The 19,602-nt window shown below is 40.3% G+C and overlaps 2 protein-coding genes across 4 annotated transcripts; both read right to left on the bottom strand.

Annotated features, from left to right (window-relative positions):
- Positions 1–62: 62 nt before the first annotated feature.
- On the bottom strand, positions 63–788 carry LOC116315023 (fatty acid-binding protein 10-A, liver basic-like). Its single transcript, XM_031733180.2, has 4 exons — positions 722–788; positions 459–631; positions 200–289; positions 63–113 (listed from the first exon to the last, which is right to left on the bottom strand). The coding sequence occupies exons 1-4, from the start codon at positions 786–788 to the stop codon at positions 63–65; spliced, it is 381 nt and encodes a 126-aa protein (XP_031589040.1).
- On the bottom strand, positions 603–19,595 carry LOC116315166 (Na(+)/H(+) exchanger beta-like). 3 transcript variants are annotated; one of them, XR_005609772.1, is made up of 14 exons: positions 19,015–19,595; positions 10,600–11,060; positions 9,947–10,197; positions 8,880–9,097; positions 7,647–7,843; positions 7,235–7,324; positions 7,037–7,107; positions 6,495–6,668; positions 5,946–6,054; positions 5,715–5,810; positions 4,496–4,568; positions 2,393–3,728; positions 722–793; positions 603–631 (listed from the first exon to the last, which is right to left on the bottom strand). XR_005609772.1 is itself a non-coding variant. In XM_031733363.2 (12 exons), the coding sequence occupies exons 1-12, from the start codon at positions 19,274–19,276 to the stop codon at positions 3,475–3,477; spliced, it is 2,256 nt and encodes a 751-aa protein (XP_031589223.1). In that variant the 5' UTR covers positions 19,277–19,595; the 3' UTR covers positions 1,124–3,474. The 3 variants fall into 3 exon arrangements, 1 of the variants encoding a protein (XP_031589223.1); XR_005609771.1 differs by lacking the exon at positions 603–631 and having other exon boundaries at positions 722–841; XM_031733363.2 differs by lacking the exons at positions 603–631; positions 722–793 and having other exon boundaries at positions 1,124–3,728.
- Positions 19,596–19,602: the final 7 nt, after the last annotated feature.

Below are 19,602 nucleotides of genomic sequence, written 5' to 3'. Positions count from 1 at the left end.
TGTCAACTTGGTTCATCTTCTTTCACATGAGGAATTCTGAGAGGGATCCATGAGCTGGCCGGTCAGACTCGTTTGCTCCTGCTGGTGAAGGTTACAGAGCCAGCAGTGATAGTCTAGATATAAACAGTAAGCAGACACATTAGAAGAACATGGATGATTCACATTCACAGCAGTTTTAAGAAGAATTAGAACCACCCACCTCGATCATTTCATCCCCTTGAATCTCTCTGACTGAGGTGAACTTGTCATTTTCAGCTATCAGCTTCCCGTTCTCCTCTCTGACAATGCACTAACCAGGCACAAAATCATTGTTGTAGTCAAAAACAATTAAAGATTAAAAAAATAATAACAGAGATACATCTGCTGCTTAATGTGCCTGCATAAATCACATCATTCATCTCTGCACTGCTGCTTCCTCTAAAAACTCAAATGTGTTGAGCATGAGGTCTCTGAACTACCTTAATCTTCCTTCCATCCAAAGTAGTTATTTCTGCCTCCTTTCCAAGGCTAAACGACTGGACTTTGGTGGAGACTGGAGTCTTCATGGTGCAGGTGAAGTCTTTGCCGTTCTGCTCTATGATGATCACCGGTTTCACTTCCTTACGCATTTTGATAATCATTTGAGGTGCACCTAGAAAGTATAAATACAAAAAACAAAAACAAAAAAACATTTAATATATTCAGGAAATAAATAAATCCTTTAGGTTTTAAAATATCTTACCTATGGCTTTGAGAAACTCCTCAAGGTTTTCCTCAGAATAAACTTTCCAGGTGCCGTTGAAGTTCATGTTTGCTGCAGAAGATGTTGTCACAGTCTCATCACACACTGCTGGTTGGCATGCTGGGGATTTCAAACTCCCTGTTATTTCTTTAATTGTCTTTCCACTGAGGAGCCTCAGTAGCCTGAACTCATCCATTAGTCCTCATTCACAGTATCTTATTTTTAATCCTGACATCTTTAAAGTATTCCTGTATTCTGTATCCTGTGTAGCTGCCTATATTCAGGCAGCTACAAAGGCGGAGTCTGCTCCACCTTTTGACTCCTACTACCTGCACTGTTTGAATCAAATAAAATCAGCAGTAAGAAACTTTTATTTAAGACAGGAATTAACGCTTTCTCTTATGATTTCAACATGTTTTATTTTTGCAAAATATACATATAACAATATGTAATATAAAGAACATTACATCTGGTAAAAGCACAAAAAGCAAAAACACTTTTAAGGCAAATGTGTGCAGGCAGCAAAAGCTCAGGCAGTCCAGTCTCTTAAACACTGACAGGTCTTGGAGCATGCTCAGTTAACAGGAACACACACACAAAAAGAGCTTTGTTTACAAAACGTGGAAACATCACCAACACCTTGTTCGGTTTGACAAGAGCTGAAAACACTTTAGCGTACAAAAAAAGCCACATTGTCAACTGTGGAGCACGTATTAGTCATACAAACACAGCGTCTGTCGAACTCCCTGAGAAAACACTGATCAGACATGCAGCGACAGCTGTGGAGATAAACACAGCGCTAAGCTTGTCCACAAATATCTGCAGCTCATTTTTTAGTTTTAAGCTCGTTAAAGGCGTTTGATCACCAGATCGGTCTTTTCTTTAACAACACGAAACTTCAAGCAGTGCGAACATATTTACAATACAACATTTATGCATCTGATGCAGGAATTTTGTAAAGGCTGATGTGAGTGTGACTCGGGAACAATACATTGTTTTTTTTAAAGCAAAAGAATCTGTTTTGATAGCTGTTTTTCTCAATTAGAGAAATTTGGCCAAGATATGTCAAAGCGGAACTTTTAAGGCCACACACTGTGCCACATAATAAACCTGATTATAGCGTCTAGCTTGATGCGTGTAGAGCAGAACAGATCTGGCTGACCGTGCAGCTTTCAACGTGTGAAAACGTTTCGATAAAGTGCACTCGTCTTCCTTTTGTGGTCATGTTGGTGTTACATAGCAGGAAAGATTAACGTAGAACTAAAATTATCTCTAGATTTAGATAACCTGTTTGAATCATGAAGATGTGAAATAATAAAGCAAGAAATAATGCCCTCTGTAGCTGGGCAATTATTTTTTAGCAAAGTGATCGCGATAGGGATCTCTTTTTGGACTTTTGGCTTAGGCTTATTAAAACTCAAAGCTATAGCTCAGGTAAACAGTTTCAGAATACTTCCTTTAGACTTAAAGAGAGGTTAATGTGGGTCTTTATATAGATTATTATGGAGTATGTTTAATCATCCTGTTTGATTGAAATCAAAACAGTCTATATGTGTGAGTTTGAATGTACACACAAAATACTGACTAAGTCATGAAAACATTAGTTTTGGATGTTTTACTTCAGTCTCATGTTTGGATATAGCTTGTTTTTATAATAAGTGCTGCTCTCACATTGATCAGCAGTCAGGAGGAGAAACTCCACGTGAACCAGGTTCAGGGAGGAGCAGCTATCTGCACGGTGAGACTGGACAAAACACAAACTGTGGAAGAGAAAATGACATGCAACAATGGTTTCTAAACACATGTGGAGTGACATGAGGTGAGTGAAAAAGAAGTGCTCAGTGCATCATGGGAAGACCCCCAGCAGCCTGACTCTATAGCAGCATATCTAAGAGATGGTTCAGCTTCACCTGATCCAGCCCTAACTATAAGCTCTATCAGGAAAGTTGAGTCTAATCCAATCTAAGCTTCCGATTCTACTTCTAGAAACCACAAGTAATCCTGCAGTTTGAGAGCAATGAGCTCTGACAAGATAATATGATACTATGAGGTCTTATTTTGGGAACTGTATGTGAAGAGAAATATTTTAAATCCAGTTCTGGATTCAACAGGGAGCCCATGAAGGGAAGTCAATATGGGAAAAATGTGAGCTCTATTTCCCCTGTCATTACTTCATGGTAATCCATCCAATAGCTGAAGAGATATTTTAGTTAAAACAACTACAATAAAAAAAGTCAATCTCATGGTGGTGCCAGAGGAGAAGTCTATGAAGGCTTTAAGTTGTGAGGATTCAACCTCTGGGCACCATAGATGAACAAAACATCATGGCAACCCATCTAAAGGTTGTTTAGATGTTTCAGTCTGTGATAAATACCACAGACAGACAAACACTGACAGCCAACGCCGTTTATCAGCCGGGCTTTACCTCATTATGTTTCTTATCTGTGCTTTCAGGCAGGAGACTCCACCCGTCTGGTGCTTCAAGCTCATTGAAACAAATGCTTTGGCTTGAGGCTAATGTTAAAATTCAAAATGCTGAAACTTCAGGCGGGTATAAAAACTTCAAATAAGAAATGTCCTTTGCAGCACGCTTTGGCAATTCTGCATGTTGCATGATAAAAAAACATGTTATGAACGTATGGAACAAAGATTGCATAATCCTACATCACAAATATACAACAATTTAAATGATAAATATCAAGCTTTGCTAAAGCTCTCTTGTCTTCAGGCCTCTCCTGTAAAATGTGCTTCACTCATGGCAGGAAGGTGCTGTCCTCGTCATCCTCCGGGTTTGGACCGGGGTCACTGAGGCAGCGTGATACTTTCAGCTGGTCCCCTTGGTCGTCCTGCTCTTTTGGCTTCAGCTCGGCGTCCCTGTTGGCCCTCGGCGTGCTGCTCTGATCGGGCTTCTCGGGGGTCTCCTTCAGCTCGCTGACATCATCAGCACAGCTGGGAGAAGCCCAGCCTCGGGGACTCTCGCTGTCATCGTAGGTGTACACTTTGTGCTCTGGAGGATAAAGGCAGCGGCTCATTAACAGTTTAACACCATCTACGCCTTTAATTTAGATTTGGTTAATTAAGAACACGAGCACCAGTTATACTTTAAAATAATTTAGAGCATGCATATTCACTTACACATAGAAATTATTGTTTTAGGATAGGAAAGGATTAAAAAGAAAAATTATTGCAGTGAAAATAACAAAAAAATAAATAAATTAAACAGATTTTTACTTTTAATAGTTTATATCGTCCTTTGCTTCTATTTATAAATGACGCACTTATTAATCTTTACTATTAATCAAAATGTTAAAATGTTATTTATGGAGACTTTTAGGCTTTTACTAAGGTGGGTGGAAATATTATTTAAATTAATTTTAGAAAAATAACCTAATGATTAAACATAATTAAACAGAAATCACAGGTAAATATCGCACATTTGTACAGTTATTAAAAATGTGCAACCTCATCCACTTAATCAAATTTTCCTCTAGGTGTAAATGTTTATAATAATCTGGTTATTCCAGTTTAAAATCCTAAGCCGTTCTTGTAGCTAAATACGATACCCAACACAGTATAATATGATTAGAAAAGATCGAAGGCAGACACAGTGGAAGACAAAAGGTATACTTTTATCGATCCCCACAAGACTCATTCTGTTTAATGCAAAACATTTGCATCATTGAACAGGACATATCCTGTGTGGAAAAGAAAAGTATTGTATTGATTGATGCATTGCATTTTAAAATCATGCTTTAAACTGGCTCTTAGACTGACCTGGTTGAAAAAATACTTTTCTCACAGGGGGCGTCTCCTGGCGGTTTGCAGGGACCGTGAGGTAGTGACTCATCTGTAAGAGAAGCATAACAGAGTTTAAAGAATGACTTTACAAGAAGTCACACCCAACAACGGAACAAAGCACTTTAGACAGTATTGATTCTCATCCACAGCAAAACACAAGGATGGAGGGATCTAATGGGTCCTGAAACGATTCTGGTGCAGGATGGAGAGTCCTCTGACCGTCTGTTAAACACCTTTGTTACACTTTGGTTCGATTTCAAGAGGTTCAGTCACTTTTAAACTCAGCACCAGGACATTTTAAAGAAGCTCTCAGAAGTTTCTCTCAATGCAAAGATCCCTTTCTGCGGGTTTGGCTATGCATTTGATTAAAAATTTTTTTACCAGTTATGATTAAATAAAACCACAATTTACAAACTTGGCTGGAAAAGATAAAAAAATTCTATTTGGATACTGTTTGGTTACTGCTGAGCTTTCCTTTGGAGCTGGTTAAAACCTCCCTTATTGTTTTGAATGTGCTGTAAAATAAAATTGACATTGACAAAAATAGTTTTTCCCCCACTGTCTGTCTCTGTGTCTCCTCTCTGCCTTCAGCTCTGCCTGCTGAGGAGTTTTTGAACTTCTCCTTCATATTTAATGTTGTTTCTGTGTAACAACTTGTATCTGGTACTTGATTCTGTTCATCTGGACGCAGAGTTCTAGGAGGGAGAAATATTTATCACTCATATCAGTGACTTCAGTCTGAAACATTTCTCCCTCCTAAAACTCTGCGTCCAGATGAACAGAATCAGCTTCCTGAGATTTCATTATCTGTATTACCTGACACAGCCTTCGAGTATCTTTTTTTTTAATTTTAATTTTAATTTTTAAGTTTTCACTTCAAGTATCTTTAAAGGAAAGCTTGTATCTGGTACTCTATTTGATAAAAAAAAATAAATGTATCTGAAAATATCCTCATTTTACTTTTACTGCCTAAAATCTTCACACAGTTCTGCAAATCAGCATTTTATATTAGCCCAAATTACCTTTTTAACTCTGCGAGTTCTCTGATTTTAACTCTTTTGACATTAAAAACGTGGTAGTCAGGGAACAAAAATATAAAGTTTCAAACTAGATGCACAAAAAGTTGGACAGATCTGAAATGTTCTAATGTTTCTAATTTGTTTAAGTCAACAGCTTTAGAGTTTTTTAAACTCACCCTTCTCTCCATCTCCCTCTGCTTCCTGAAGCGAGCCTCGCTTATATTGTCCTCGAGCGCGTCGTTTAGCAGCTCATATCTGCTGTACGAGCGAAGCTGCAGAGGAGGAAGAAAGTATTAAATACACATTTATTTTAAAAAGGATGGACCTTGTTTGCAACTCATGAACATGCATGTAAACATTCAGATTAGTCCAGTCCATCTCAAACAAGCCGTCGATGCCTTCCTCACCCTCTGTCGGGTTTTCTGCAGGTTGGCTCGCAGGAGCCTTCTGATCTCCTCCTCACGACTCTTTGAGATGGCTCGGCTCGGTTTGGGCGCCCCTTTGGTCTGAACGTTTCTGTTTGGAAACAGTGAACAAATTTAAAGTGCAGAACCTGCATTAGTGTGACATTACTCACAGCTTATACTTTTTTAAAGCCATTCAGTTAGATTTTAATGTGCCTAACACAGAAAACAAGCACAAAGTGTATCCACTGAGGGGGAGAATTGATGACTTGTTATGTAGAGGATCAGCAGCATCAATGTTTGTGGTGGCATCTGACTTTACTTATAATTAAAAACTTCCTGAGATGTGATTTTTTTTTTTAACCTGAGCTTTATGCTGGGGGAAAAAAAAAAAAGACCTCCATCCTCCACAAAATAAATCTGGAATAAGAGTTAGTTCACCAAAAAAATACAGGTATGTCCGGGTTACTCAGTAATTCACTTCAATACTGTTTTTGGGGAATAGCTCATGCACAGAAAGCAGTTCTTGCAGGACTTGCTTCTGACACTTACCGGATGGAGACGGTCGACACAATTGTGGGCAGCTTGGCAGCGCTCCCGCTCTCCACCATCATCATCGCCTGTTTCAGCTCCATCTTATTGTAGAAGGAGATGAGCTGAGGCTCGGTCGAGCGTTCTCCTGCGATCAGCCACCTCTTCACATAGGTCTTATTGAAGCGATTCAGCCTGTATACAGAAGAAAAAGTTATTTTTCTGTTTCATAAAAGGGGGATACAGTAATTTGACTTTGCAGTCCTGTGAAAAACTGAGTGCACCCTTACTGTTTCCATAGGACTTAAGAGGATAAGTAGCAACCAGGTGCTGTTAATCAGATGTGCTTGAAGTTTGAGCACTTCTATCAACACAGAGGTTTTGGCAGTTTAAGTTACTTGTGGATCTACAATCTACTGAGTCATGTTCATGTGTTTTACAGGACTGCACAGAGACCTGTGAAAACTTTCTTTTTCACACGGCTGCATAACAACTTGAGGGCTTCTTCTGAACTACAAAGATGGAGGCGATAGAGAGGATACATTAAGAAAGAAAATACATACTTGTCCTTCCAGTGATGATGTCCATAATGACCACAGATGTCTTCAATTCCTGTGAGGAGATGATCCAGGAACTGATGGCAAAATTAGTTTACAGAAGGTGTTACTTATACATCTTATTGTAATCTGTAACTCCATCCCTCTCATATATGAACAAGGACTGATGTGTTTTCTTATACATGAAGTGAATGAAATTGTCACCTGTGTGTGGATCTCCTCGTTAATTGATTCTTTGCTCTCTTTCTTTTTCTTCACAGCTAGGAGCTCCACCAGGGGCCTGATCGTCATTCCCTGAAGAAAAAAAGAGAAATTAAGTTTTAAAAAACATACTGCACGTTTATTTTAGACATATAAACACACTCACATAACAGTACCCATTAAAAATACTGATTACTATAATTACTGAAATGGATACAGATGGTTGGAAGCCACAGCAACTTACCACCAGAGGCCAGTCAAGAAGAAAAAATGTGTCCGGGAGAAACATTAAACATAAAAGCAGACAACTAATACACGTCTCTTTCCTTTATGTCCAGCCTCACATGCAAGCCTTTTCCTTTGCCATGTTGTTTTTGTCATACACCTAAATTCCAAGTACTCGTGTTATTCCCACCTGCACGAAGACAGTGAAGAAGATGACGGTGATGATGGCAGTAAGGAACAAGTTCTTGATTTCACCATTGTCCAGCAGGAACCCCAGTGAGAAGGCTATGGCACCTCGCAGGCCACCGTAGGCAATAATGAACTGGTCCTTTTTGGTCAGTTTCACAATACGGAATTTATTGATGAAGGCCGTAAGCCCGATGACTCCTGAGACACACGGAAAAAAAAGAATGGATTTATACAGAACAGGTTTTCATCTGTCACTATGTGAGTTTAGACGACCTTTTACATTTTTAGTTGTTTTTCTACTGGGTTTAATCTATTAATTCATGTCACGAATTCATTATCAATATGATCATCAGTTTCCCTTTATTGGGTCTCTACGCTTAACTGGTTATTGAATTTCACCATTGGATTTTCCCATGAGGAAAAACGTAGAGGTGCAAGATTCCGTTTTGCTCAGGCAGCAATGCCATCGTGGCTAAAAAACAGTATCGATCAAAGCCACCACCCACTGATTTGAGTGTTAAAGCCTCAAAGTTAGTGTTTTGATCTATTCATGTTATTTCTTTGGAGCCAGAAGTGACCCTACTTGAATGAAAGGGTGAAGTTTTACAGTCATGGCCAAAGGCTGTGGAAGCACTGCCAAAACTAAACTCTGATTTACTTGCCTATAAAAAAGTTTGGAACTTATGAAATGCTTGTGATTGTACTCCACTATATCATAAAAAACACAAAGAAGAATAATTTAAATAAAAAATAAACATTAGGAACACTGCCAAAACCTTTGCTCATGACTGTAGACCTGATTAAACCAGGTCAGGGTAAGCAAGGCAGGCAGTGCTTGGCCAGTGAAAGCTAAAAAGCAACATCAACTAAAACCAAAGCAACCTCTTTCCTCTAACAGCGCTCTGTCATGAAGCAGAACTAACCTCGCTTGGTTTTGATCACGCTGTAATCTGTAGTGCATTTCAATTACATGGGAGCCTCTGGGTCCCATTAACATAGAGTGTAACTCGTCAAACGGTGAGGGCAACAGCCTTTTCTAGATGTCTGCATATTGTGGATAAACCGCTGGCATTTGACAGGAAACTGATGGGAAACCAGCGTGTTAGACAAGCTGCTCCTAGCTCCGCTTTCGCTGCACTTTCAGATTAGCATATATTACTATACAATGTTTATTGTGTTGCTAATAGGCAAGAAACAGAGAACTTCCTGGTTTATTGTGTTTTATTGTACTGACCCAGCACTCTGGAGACCAGACAGAAGATCACCGTGAAGATGACAAAGGTCCAGTTCCAGGTGTGAGGACCTGCCACTGTGGAAACCCCGAGGAAAATGAAGATGAGTGTGTCGCTCACACTGCTCCACATCTTCAGGAAGTATTTGACGGTAGTGTAAGACTTGTGGGAGATGTTGGCCTCAACATATGGCCGCATAATCACGCCACAAGCAATCAAACTGTTTGGCAAGGAAGAGAAGGAAAGAAGCAGTCAACATAATGAGGTTTGATAGAAGTTTCTCTAAAGTTAGGGTTATTGGATTATGTAATGTATGATTTCAGCTGTGCCACTGTAACCAAGACAAAAACCTAAGAGTCTGTCATGGTTTTATCGACACAAACTGTATATAAAGAAGGATAAAGCGTCTTCTAAAGCTACCAGACGTAGAGGAGTAAAGGGGCCACCATCTTTAAGCTGCACATGTAGTCAAGAAAACAGACAGCTGGGTGGTTCTGTTGGCTTAGTGTCAAGAACAGTGTAGGCGACAGGATCTCAGTATCAAATATCCACCCACGGTGCCACTAGTGGGCAAATTTGATTTCAACCACAACTACAGCAGCAGAACAACAGGGCTGTAACCCACAGTTGAAGTAATTTGACTTAAATCCAGTGGAACTGTTATATTATCCTTCTTTATACACAGTCTAACTTCCCAGCAGCCCCTGGTTTGTGGGTAAATTCACAGTTATTAGTGCAAATATGTGATTATGCTGTTAATGGCTGGTATGTTTTGTATTAAATAAAAATGACATTTTTACCTAACCGCTAACTGATATTTGGTAAATAAATATAAAAAAAATAGCTTGATAATTAATGTTTTATCAAGTTTACAATATGACAAAGGAGAGAGATTTTAATTAAGATACATTTAATTTAGTTACATTTTTAATAAATTTGCAAAAATGTTTTCACTTTCTCATTAGGAAATATTAACACTAGTGTATTATATCTGATACAGAGTTTTTGTGAGTTTGAGACTCAAACCTTTTTATCTTGAAGCTCAGAGACCGAGGGCTCGTCTACTTACGACATGATCCCTGACAGGTGAAAGATCTCCGCTGAGAGGTAAGCCATGTAGCTGTAGAGGAAGACGAACAGCGGCTCGATGACGCGCGAGTATGAGGTGAAGCGGGACGTAAAAGCTCCCACGATGCCGTAGATGACGCCCACCATGACACCTCCCAGGGAAACCACGAAGAAAGAGATGACACCGAGGATGGCGCCGGTCACGGTAATCGTCTGCTCGTGAGCAAATTCCTTGAACAGGTGATACAGGACCTGGAGCAGAAACAGGGTTGTTTGTGTTTGCTTTAGGTTTTGTTCATGGTTGTTTCATGGACCTAAAAAATTGATTTTATCTTGATAATTTCATTATTTAATGGGTTTATTACCTGATCAGCAGAAAATTTATAGTTCAGAAACTTTCTGAAGTCAAAATTTATACACGAAAAAAAATTTCCTTTCCTCCTAAATTGAGAGATTTCCTGCTTAGTCTTTTTTTTTCTCTACTTTTCTGTATCTATTGACTATTTTTAATGTTAACTGGATATAACAACACCTCAAAGTTTGTTTGTTTTTTACTATATTTTAACATTTTATAGAAAAGTAATTAATTCACATAGAAAAAGAATGAGTTTAATTATAATATATTTACTACTTGAGAATGCAAACATTGCTCACCACAGTGACGGCATCATTGAGGAGCGACTCCCCGAACACGAGGATGTGCAGCAGCTCATTAATGTGGATCTCCTCGAACACAGCCAGCACGGACACGGGGTCCACGGCCGAGATGATGGAGCCAAACAGCAGGCAGGACAGCAGGTCCACGTGAGCCAGCTCGGCCGCATCAATCTGACAGACGGCGTACATCATCCCACCGATGAAAAAGACGTTCCACAGTGTCCCCACCACTGCAAACATCAGGATGGTGCCAATGTTCTCGGTGAAGGAGCGCATGGGCAGGAAGTAGCCCGCATCCAGGATGATAGGAGGCAGCAGGTACAGGAAGAAGAGACTGGAGTCAAGGACGGGGGGTTGTTCTCCAGTCGCTTTGATGATGCCACCCACCAGCAGGCCAACAAAGATCAGCAGACAACTCTCCGGCACGATGTGAGACACAGTGGGGATGATGTGAAATCCTGCAGACACACCATAATCAAATTTAACACAATCATTAAGAAAAAATACCAAAGACTCCCTGGACTGAATGTTTGAAATGTGGAGTTGTCCTCTCTTCTCTGTTTTGTTGTTAAAATTAATTGAAAATATATTTTTGACAATACTAATAAATTACTTTTCAATATGGCGATTGTTCTTAATACTAAAAAATCATTAGCAGTTAATGATTGCCTGATATGGAACCCACGGAAATCACTTTCAGTTGATGCTTGTTTCTGCCTTCAGTTTTGTATTTAAGAACTTGAAAGCTGCTCTGATGAGCTCAGGTCAGGTGACTGAGTTGGCCATCCCATTTCATTAGTTGAGAAACTGGGTTATCTGCAGTATGCTTTGGGTCATTATCCATTTGGACCATAAAGCGCTGTCTGATCAGTTTCTCTGAGCAGAGAGTAGAGCCCTGTATACTTCACAATTCATCCCTCTACTTCTATCAGGAGCCACATTATCAATCAACATTGGTGGTCCGGTTCCACTGGCAGCCATACATGCCCATACAATACCACTGGCTCCGCTATGTTTGACAGATAATGTGGTGCACTTCAGCATCACTTAACTTATTACTTTCCATTGCCATACTATTATCTTCCCATCATTCCGGTTAAAGTTAACCTTGGTTTAATCTCTCACTCTTTTAAATACTTTATGGCAAAGTCTTGTTCTTCAGTGTAACCAGTGGTCTGCACCTTGTTATAAATCCCCTTTGAATACATTTCCATTCCTGAAGGCATCTCTTAATTGTATACTGGACCAATGACGCACCTGCCTCCTCAAAAGTAACTTGTTCCTGAGTTGGTCGGTGCATTCATTAATTTTAACAATGTACCACAATGTTGACCTGGCCATTTCTAAAGTCACTGCTATCATTGCATTGACATCTCTCTGGACCTCATATTAAGACATCCAGTGAAGAGCTAACAAATGAAAGTTTAACACTTGGGATCAACTCCAGAACTTTGATCTACTTAATTTGTCATAAAATAATACAAGAACAGGCTTCACCTGCTTATGAAACTGACTGTCAGCCATTGTTTACATTTTGAGCCTAAAATAGGGGACTGAGTATATTAAACACCTTAAATTAAAGTTGAAATTCTTCATTTATTGTTTGATTTAAAACCCACTGTGGCGGCAAAACTATAAAAAAATGATCATCACCTAAAAACTCCTGGGCCTAACTGTATATCATTTTAAGACTCCAGCTTCTTTAACATGAATTCCTGCTTTTCTCTTTCTTATCACAGAAAATTAACCTAAAGTTAAATCTGGGCCCCAAACTAGCAAGTCAAAGACCTCGCCACAGACATTTTCACAGCAATTTCCTGATGTTTTAAATGAAAATGAATCAATTAAACAAGCACACAATTATCAGATTAACTGCTAATTAACATAGTTATTAGCCTTTATGTCAAAAATCAGAGCATACCTCGCAAAACTCACATAGAAAACTTTGTTAGTGCAAGCAAACGTCAGAGAACTATCTACCCATCATCTGCAAAGGAATGTTCTAAAATCCATTAGATACATTAACGTTGTGTTCAGAGTTTATATTTCCTGTTCGATCTCTGTGTGCATTAGTGGAGCAGTACATGATGATGACGGACGTTCGTGAATTAACGTCTGTATGAAACATAAAACTCATTGCAGGAGTTCCTGTGTCTGCTGTGGCTGAACAAACAGGACACCTTCCAAAACAGAGCTTTATTTACTTAACCTTTATATAGTTTGTAGTTTTGCACTATCAGTCTTTATTTCATGTTATTGAAATGGAAGCACAGCAGTTGCAACTAACCATCGTTAACATCCTGTTAAATCTGCTTTTATACATCAGTTTCAGGAAGTCCTCAAAATATCAGGCAGCAAAGCAGGTAGAAAAATCCCCATACTGGTTATTTCTGTCTTCTAAATTACTTGAAGTAACAAAATATACAAGTAATGTGTGTATCTTTTAATTTTTTGAGCATTTTTTGTACATGAAAACATGTAAATCACATTTTAGCTAAAAATTTAGAGCAGACATTCACGTTTCTGCGTGTGTTGCACCTTTTAAACATGTCAGGTGAACACATTTAAAAGGACAGTTTCCTGAAGACCATTTTTATAGTTTCACCTCCACTTGTGGGGTTTCATAATGGTTGACAAATATATGAATAAACCATTTATCAAAACATTATATGTGGCTCATAAATGGTGCCTTAGAAGAAACTTAGAAAGCACCTTGGAGAGCCTGAGAGATCAAACTGAACCAATTACCAATCTGGATTAAAAATTGGACTTTCTCCCTGAAGGATCATGGGAGAAAGTATCATTAGGATTAAATGGGACCTGCACTCACTGGCCACTTTATTAGATTCAGCTTCTCAATAATACAATCAGCCCACTGATCCATTCAGTCAATCACATGGTAGCAACTCAATGTATTTATGCATGTGGAGATGGCTAAATACACTGAAGCATTGGAAAGGGGAGGAAAGGAGGTTTAAGTGACGCTGTGATCTCCAGGGTTTACAGAGAGCGGAGAGAAAAAGAGAAAATATCCAGTGAGCGGCAGTTCTTTGGTTAAAAATGCCGTCCTGATGTCAGAGTTCAGAGTCACTCGAGCTTAGAAATGGCTCGGTGAGAACATGAAGGATATTCCCACTGCACACAATTATAAACAGAGTGCTTCAGTTATTTTAGGACAAAGCTGGACAGAGCATCTATTTCCTGTTTCCAAGTTGTTCCAAGTAATGCAGGAGACTATGTTGAATTTTATTAGAGAATTAAGTTATTATTATTATCATCATCATCATCATCATCAGGGTGATATTTTAGCCATTTATTAAAGACAGATGTTCCTCTGTTATAGCTAATGGTCCAGATGCAGATAATAATTAAGAAGAAAACAAAACAAAATTATAATCCTGGTGGATGATTTCCTCACAATCTGGCAACCCAGTGACTCTATTGTTACCATTTTAGTATATATATTTTAAAACATAAATAAAATACCATAAAATGTGCATCAGTTTCTGTTTGTGTCTGCTTTTGATTTATAAAACCTGTAAGTTATCTACTTTAAGATTTCAAAACAACAAAGCTGAACACAAGCAGTGAGTGTACAAACTGTTCTTGTGCTCGGTGAAGCTGCAGGCCTCCCTACAACTACTGTAGCTCTTTCTTAGGACATTTTCAACACAGAAAAAGATCCATTGTGACTTTTTTGTTGCTATATTATCCACCATGTTAAATGTCTAAAACATGTGGTGTTTTGCGGCGACTCTGATTGGCTTTCTCAGTCTCTCCTGTGGGTTTTCATTGGCTGAGCGGGGACAGCGAGGTTCTTTAGCGTCTTATCTGTTTGTCCAGCTGTTGTGACCGAGGGCCTGTCCGTCTTCCTGTCCTAATGCACTGCTTGATAACAAAGATCTCAGTGTGCAGAGTCAGGGAGGGGATGTGGGGGCGAGGGAGGCTTCAAGCAAAACCAGTGACTGCATAAACTGCATAAACGTTCTTTACAGCAGCCTGGACCGCGGTCACATGTCGGGGAGACTGAATGGCAAAGCCTCTTTTAGCTGAGAGAGACGGCGTAAACAAGAGGAGCACCAAGAATTTGCTGCATCAAGCTTAATATAGCGAATGTTACAGTATGCTGGATTAGTGAGATACGCAGCACTTTGGAGGCAACGCTTTATTAGAGTGTGTTTTTTTAGGGTCTATTATCTTACTTTTCAGACATTTTAATTCTTGGCCTCTAGAAGAGTAGCTTTGCATGAGTTACACCTCAAAGTGATCCTTATTTATCTCATATGGTACTTGGTGCAGCTCCTCAGCTCATTCTCTGTCTAAAACAAACTGTTTTAGCTTTCTTCTCATTTGCCATCTTTCACAAACTGGAACCTTAAATGTGGGTGGGGCCTCTGTGCTCACAATTCTGTGTGCCTAACATGACCATATTAGCATATCGCACAGGTGTTGAACTCCAGGCCTCGAGGGCCGGTGTCCTGCAGGTTTTAGATGTGTCCTTGATCCAACACAGCTGATTTAAATGGCTAAATTACCTCCTCAACATGTCTTGAAGTTCTCCGGAGGCCTGGTAATGAACTAATCATTTGATTCAGGTGTGTTGACCCAGGGTGAGATCTAAAACCTGCAGGACACCGACCCTCGAGGCCTGGAGTTCGACACCCTTGAGATATCGGCTCTCTGTGGCATCATGCATCGCCAAAGAAAAAAAAAAAAAAGTCTAATAGCATCCTGAATCCTGAGTTTCAGCTCACAGGGATTACCTTCACACACACTGACCTCATTATTGGAGACTTTGACCAAATTTTGACCCTAAAATCTGAATGTCAAAGAACAAATGGAGACTCATCAGACGAGACACTGGTCTTCCAATCTTTACCGTTTTGGCAATCACATGTGAAATGCACCCTCAGTTTCCTGTTCTTAGCTGACAGGACTGGGACCCGGTGTGGTCTCCTGCTGCTGTAGTTGCTTCATTCTGACTCTCAGTTTAAACTTCAGCACATCATCTCGATCATGCCTGTGTGTCTAAATGCACCGAGTCTCTTCTAACATGCAAAGCTTGTTGTATACGTGTCAGTGCATTATAGATACTGTGCCAGTGTCATATTTTCCCCTTTAATGTCTAAAGGTGAAAAGTACAAGCGTGCACAACATCTCATTTGAATGCTTTGTTATTTCTGGCAATGAATTTCAAAAGTAACAACTGTCAGGTTCCTGGAATCTCTGCTTGCTACAAAGTGTTTGCTACAAAGAACAAAAACTCCAAAGACGAATACACAGTTGCTAACAGTTTATCTAAACAATGAATCATTTAAGTCTTTTCTTGGTGGGAGGAAATTCTTTGTTAGTAGCTTCACATATGAACATTTTTAAGTTTTTTTAAGCTTCTGTAACAGCAAACTCAACATTTTTTAGCTTTTCTCTGTTACAAAGACAATAACAAACATTTTATTATGTTTAACTTGCAACGAATTAGCATTTAAAAGATTCAGTGATTGCATTTAACATTATTTTATTTAAAGTATTTTTAAGCTTTATTTGGTGCAACTACCAGATCATAAAGCTGACTTATGTTTTTCCGCATTATTCCATCATATATATACTGACCATGTGGTGGATGCTCATATTAAGGTTCAAGTGATGAGGTCAGCCAAACCCACCTGGTGTCCAAACCCTTCCTCAGAGAGAGAGAAATCAGAAGAAGCTGGTTTAAACTGAGCATGAAGGGAGACACGGCTTGTTTTGACCCGTGAATTATGCAAAGCTACTCTAATAGAGTCCAATAATAAAATGATATAGAAGATGATGAGTAGAATATGTCCTCTTTAACAAAAGCAGCTGTCATTTATACTGAAACAGTTTTTCGCTTTGCAGTTTAACACGAGCTTACTGCGCGTTTTCTGTGTTTTCCATCAATACGTGAGCTTTCCGACAAGGAATAACAACATCCAGGACCACGTCTACAGCAATGTAAGGGGCGCATACAAGGCAGTGCCTCGCCCACATTTTGGACAGTCCGACCACATTTCTGTGTTCCTCTATCCAGCATACAGGCAGCTCCTCAAACGAGCCCCCTGAGTAAGTAAAATTACTAAAGTTTGAAGTGAAGAGACTAATTCGGTCCTTCAGGACTGCTTCGGTGCTACAAACTGGGGTGTGTTTAAGACTGCTGCCATGAGAGAGGACAGTTCTGTGGATTTAGAGGAATATGCATCAGTGGTCACCAGCTACATCAGCACATGCATTGACAATATTGTCCCCACCAAGTGCTATAAAACATATCCAAATCAGAAACCATGGTTGAACTGTGAGGTACGGTCCATGCTTCATGCACGCTCCATTGCATTTACCTCTGGTGACGCAGAGGGCTACAAAAAGGCCAGATATGACCTACGTAGATCCATCAGGGAAGCCAAGAGCCAGTACAGACTGAAGCTGGAAGGACACTACAACAACTCAGATTTCCAACACATGTGGCAGGGCCTGCAACACATCACTGATTTCCAGCAGAGGAGCAGCAGGGTCACAGCTGCAACACGCTACCAGACGAGCTGAATTCTATGCTCGCCTCGACACACTCAACACCAACCAACACAGAGGGATTCTACCAGCAGACGCAGCACAGAGCTCTTCACTCACTGTGACTTCGACTGAGGTATAGAAGGTTCTGAGGAGGACTAACCCCTGAAAAGCAGCCAGTCCTGACAACATCCCCGGCTGTGCTTTGAGGGTCTACTCTTCAGAGCTGGCTGAGGTATTTACGCACATTTTCAACCTGTCCCTCACCCAGTCAGCTGTGCCCACATGCTTCAAGTCCACCACCATAGTGCCCCTCCCCAAGAAAAACAACATAACCTGTTTGAATGACAATGTTTCGAGAGGATAGTCATGTTCCATATCAAAAAAGTAATACTAGACCATTAGACCCTCTGCAATTTGCATATCGGAAGAATCGTTCGACCGAAGATGCCGTTAATGCAGCCGTCCACACAGCCCTCTCACACCTCATAAATAACGACACCTATGTTCGAATGCTGTTTATAGACTACAGCTCAGCATCAGCACCATCATCCCAAACATACTGGTGGGAAAGCTCTATACTCTTGGACTGACACCTCTCCTCTGTCGCTGCATCCTGGACTTCCTCACAGGCAGACCCCAGGCAGTCAGTGTTGGTACCACAACATCAGGTACAAAGATAGTGAGCACAGGGACTCCTCAAGACTGTGTGCTTAGCCCACTCCTCTACACCCTCTTCATCTATGACTGCATCCCCTCCAAGAGCAACACCTCTATCATTAATTTTGCTGACGACACAACCATCGTCGGGCCGACTACTGGTGGAGAGGAGACTGCCTGCAGGGAAGAGGTGGCTCAGCTGGTGTCCTGGTGCCTGGAAAATAATCTCTCCTTAAATGCTGAGAAGACTATGATGACTATTGATTGATTATTGACCTGATAATGAGGAGAGACCAGCACGCCCCACTATACATCAACGGGATTCAGGTGGAGAGGGTGAGACCTTCAAATTCATCAGCACCCACATCAGTGAGGCTCTCACCTGGACCCATAACACACGGCAGATCATCAAGAAGGCTCAACAACGACTCTTCTTCCTAAAGAAACTGGAGGTTAATCCAAATTTTCTCAAACTTCTCAGCAACTTTTACAGATGCACAGTGGAGAGCATCCTAACAACCAGGCTAAAAAACAGCTTCTAGCCACAGGCCATCAGGCTACTGAATCACTGACTATTGTCGAACTGTAATTATGCATAACTGTAAATTTGCAATTTTTGTACATATCTCTACATATACACCGTAATATTGCATACTCTGTATATATTATCACTGTGACAGTGTTGCAACTACTTGCACTTTAAATTCTGTTTGCACCCACATATAAGCTACAAGATCTACAAAGCACCGTTATACTTACTACTTTTTTAGTCATGTGAAGGGAACCTGCAAACTCAGAATTTCCTTGTTCTGCGTAACCATTTGTGTTTTGCCGTGTACATGACAATAAACTTCTTGAATCTTGAATTACTTTCAACACAAAGATAAAGAAAATAAAGGGATAAAAAGAATGTAAATAAATGACTGAAACTTTAAAGAATGTGAAGACAGTGGATCCCTAAACGGTGATGCTCGTCTTCACTGGTGCAGACCAGCAGCTCTGAGGCTTCCTGCTTTGGAAATCGGTCAGCTTGCTTGTATCGGAGCACTATTTTAGTGCATCTACCCTTCATTCTGCACCTTTATATTTGCATCTTCAATAGAACTTGCATAAATAAACAACAAAATAAACCTGGACTTTAAATCATTTCTGAAAACTGCCTGAGAAGTCAGCTTAGCTTAGAAAGGGGTATTTATTCATGTTGCGTTGTTTCATTAGAGCGACACTCACCAAGTTTCATGAACAGGGCCAGGAGGATCCACAGAGAGATCTCAAAGGGCGTCCTAACATGTTCATAGTTGAAGGAGAGGACGGGGAAAGTCTTTTCATGAGCCGTGGAGTTTGCTTGGCTGTGGGAATCCTCTTGTATCGTTCCGGATGATTTTTCTGAAACAACATCATGACTCGCGAAGCCACGAGAGAAGAAAACGAGAAATAAAAGGCACAATAACCCTGTCAGTCGCAGAGTGGAGCTCCTCCGGAGTGGAGCCATTTTCAGCTGGTCTGAAGGATCGACCGCCGGTGCTGCTGTTGCTGCTGCTGCTCAAACCCGAGGAAGATGAGGATGAGGACAGGATGGGAAGAGAGCTTGGCGAGCCACGGAGAAGCGCGCACGTTTAAGCACAAACTCTCCAGGCATGTTAAAATCACGCATAACGTTGTCTTCTTGCCATCAGCAGGAGGTTTTACAGTTGGTTTAAACCCACCTGAGTCTTCAGTTGATCTTGGTTATCTTTTCCTCCTTTAGTGTAACTCTAAGAAGTTACATTCATCAGATGGATTTCTATCTTGATCACACCCGCTCCTCTCTCTTCCTTC

Source organism: Oreochromis aureus, linkage group 22 (assembly GCF_013358895.1).
Source record: "Oreochromis aureus strain Israel breed Guangdong linkage group 22, ZZ_aureus, whole genome shotgun sequence".
In the NCBI taxonomy this organism is placed as follows: Eukaryota; Metazoa; Chordata; class Actinopteri; order Cichliformes; family Cichlidae; genus Oreochromis; species Oreochromis aureus.
This window is presented reverse-complemented; position numbering and strand designations above follow the sequence as displayed.

What these genes read in the sequence shown, in the direction of transcription:
- LOC116315023 (XM_031733180.2), bottom strand. Translation starts at nt 788, where the DNA reads ATGAACTTCAACGGCACCTGGAAAGTTTATTCTGAGGAAAACCTTGAG. An exon ending in TGGATGGAAGGAAGATTAAG is followed by an intron (nt 290 to 458) that starts GTAGTTCAGAGA and finishes GTGCCTGGTTAG; the next exon opens with TGCATTGTCAGAGAGGAGAA. An exon ending in AAGGGGATGAAATGATCGAG is followed by an intron (nt 114 to 199) that starts GTGGGTGGTTCT and finishes GTTTATATCTAG; the next exon opens with ACTATCACTGCTGGCTCTGT.
- LOC116315166 (XM_031733363.2), bottom strand. Translation starts at nt 19,276, where the DNA reads ATGGCTCCACTCCGGAGGAGCTCCACTCTGCGACTGACAGGGTTATTG. An exon ending in GGCCCTGTTCATGAAACTTG is followed by an intron (nt 11,061 to 19,014) that starts GTGAGTGTCGCT and finishes GTGTGTCTGCAG; the next exon opens with GATTTCACATCATCCCCACT. An exon ending in ACGAGGAGATCCACACACAG is followed by an intron (nt 7,108 to 7,234) that starts GTGACAATTTCA and finishes TTTTGCCATCAG; the next exon opens with TTCCTGGATCATCTCCTCAC.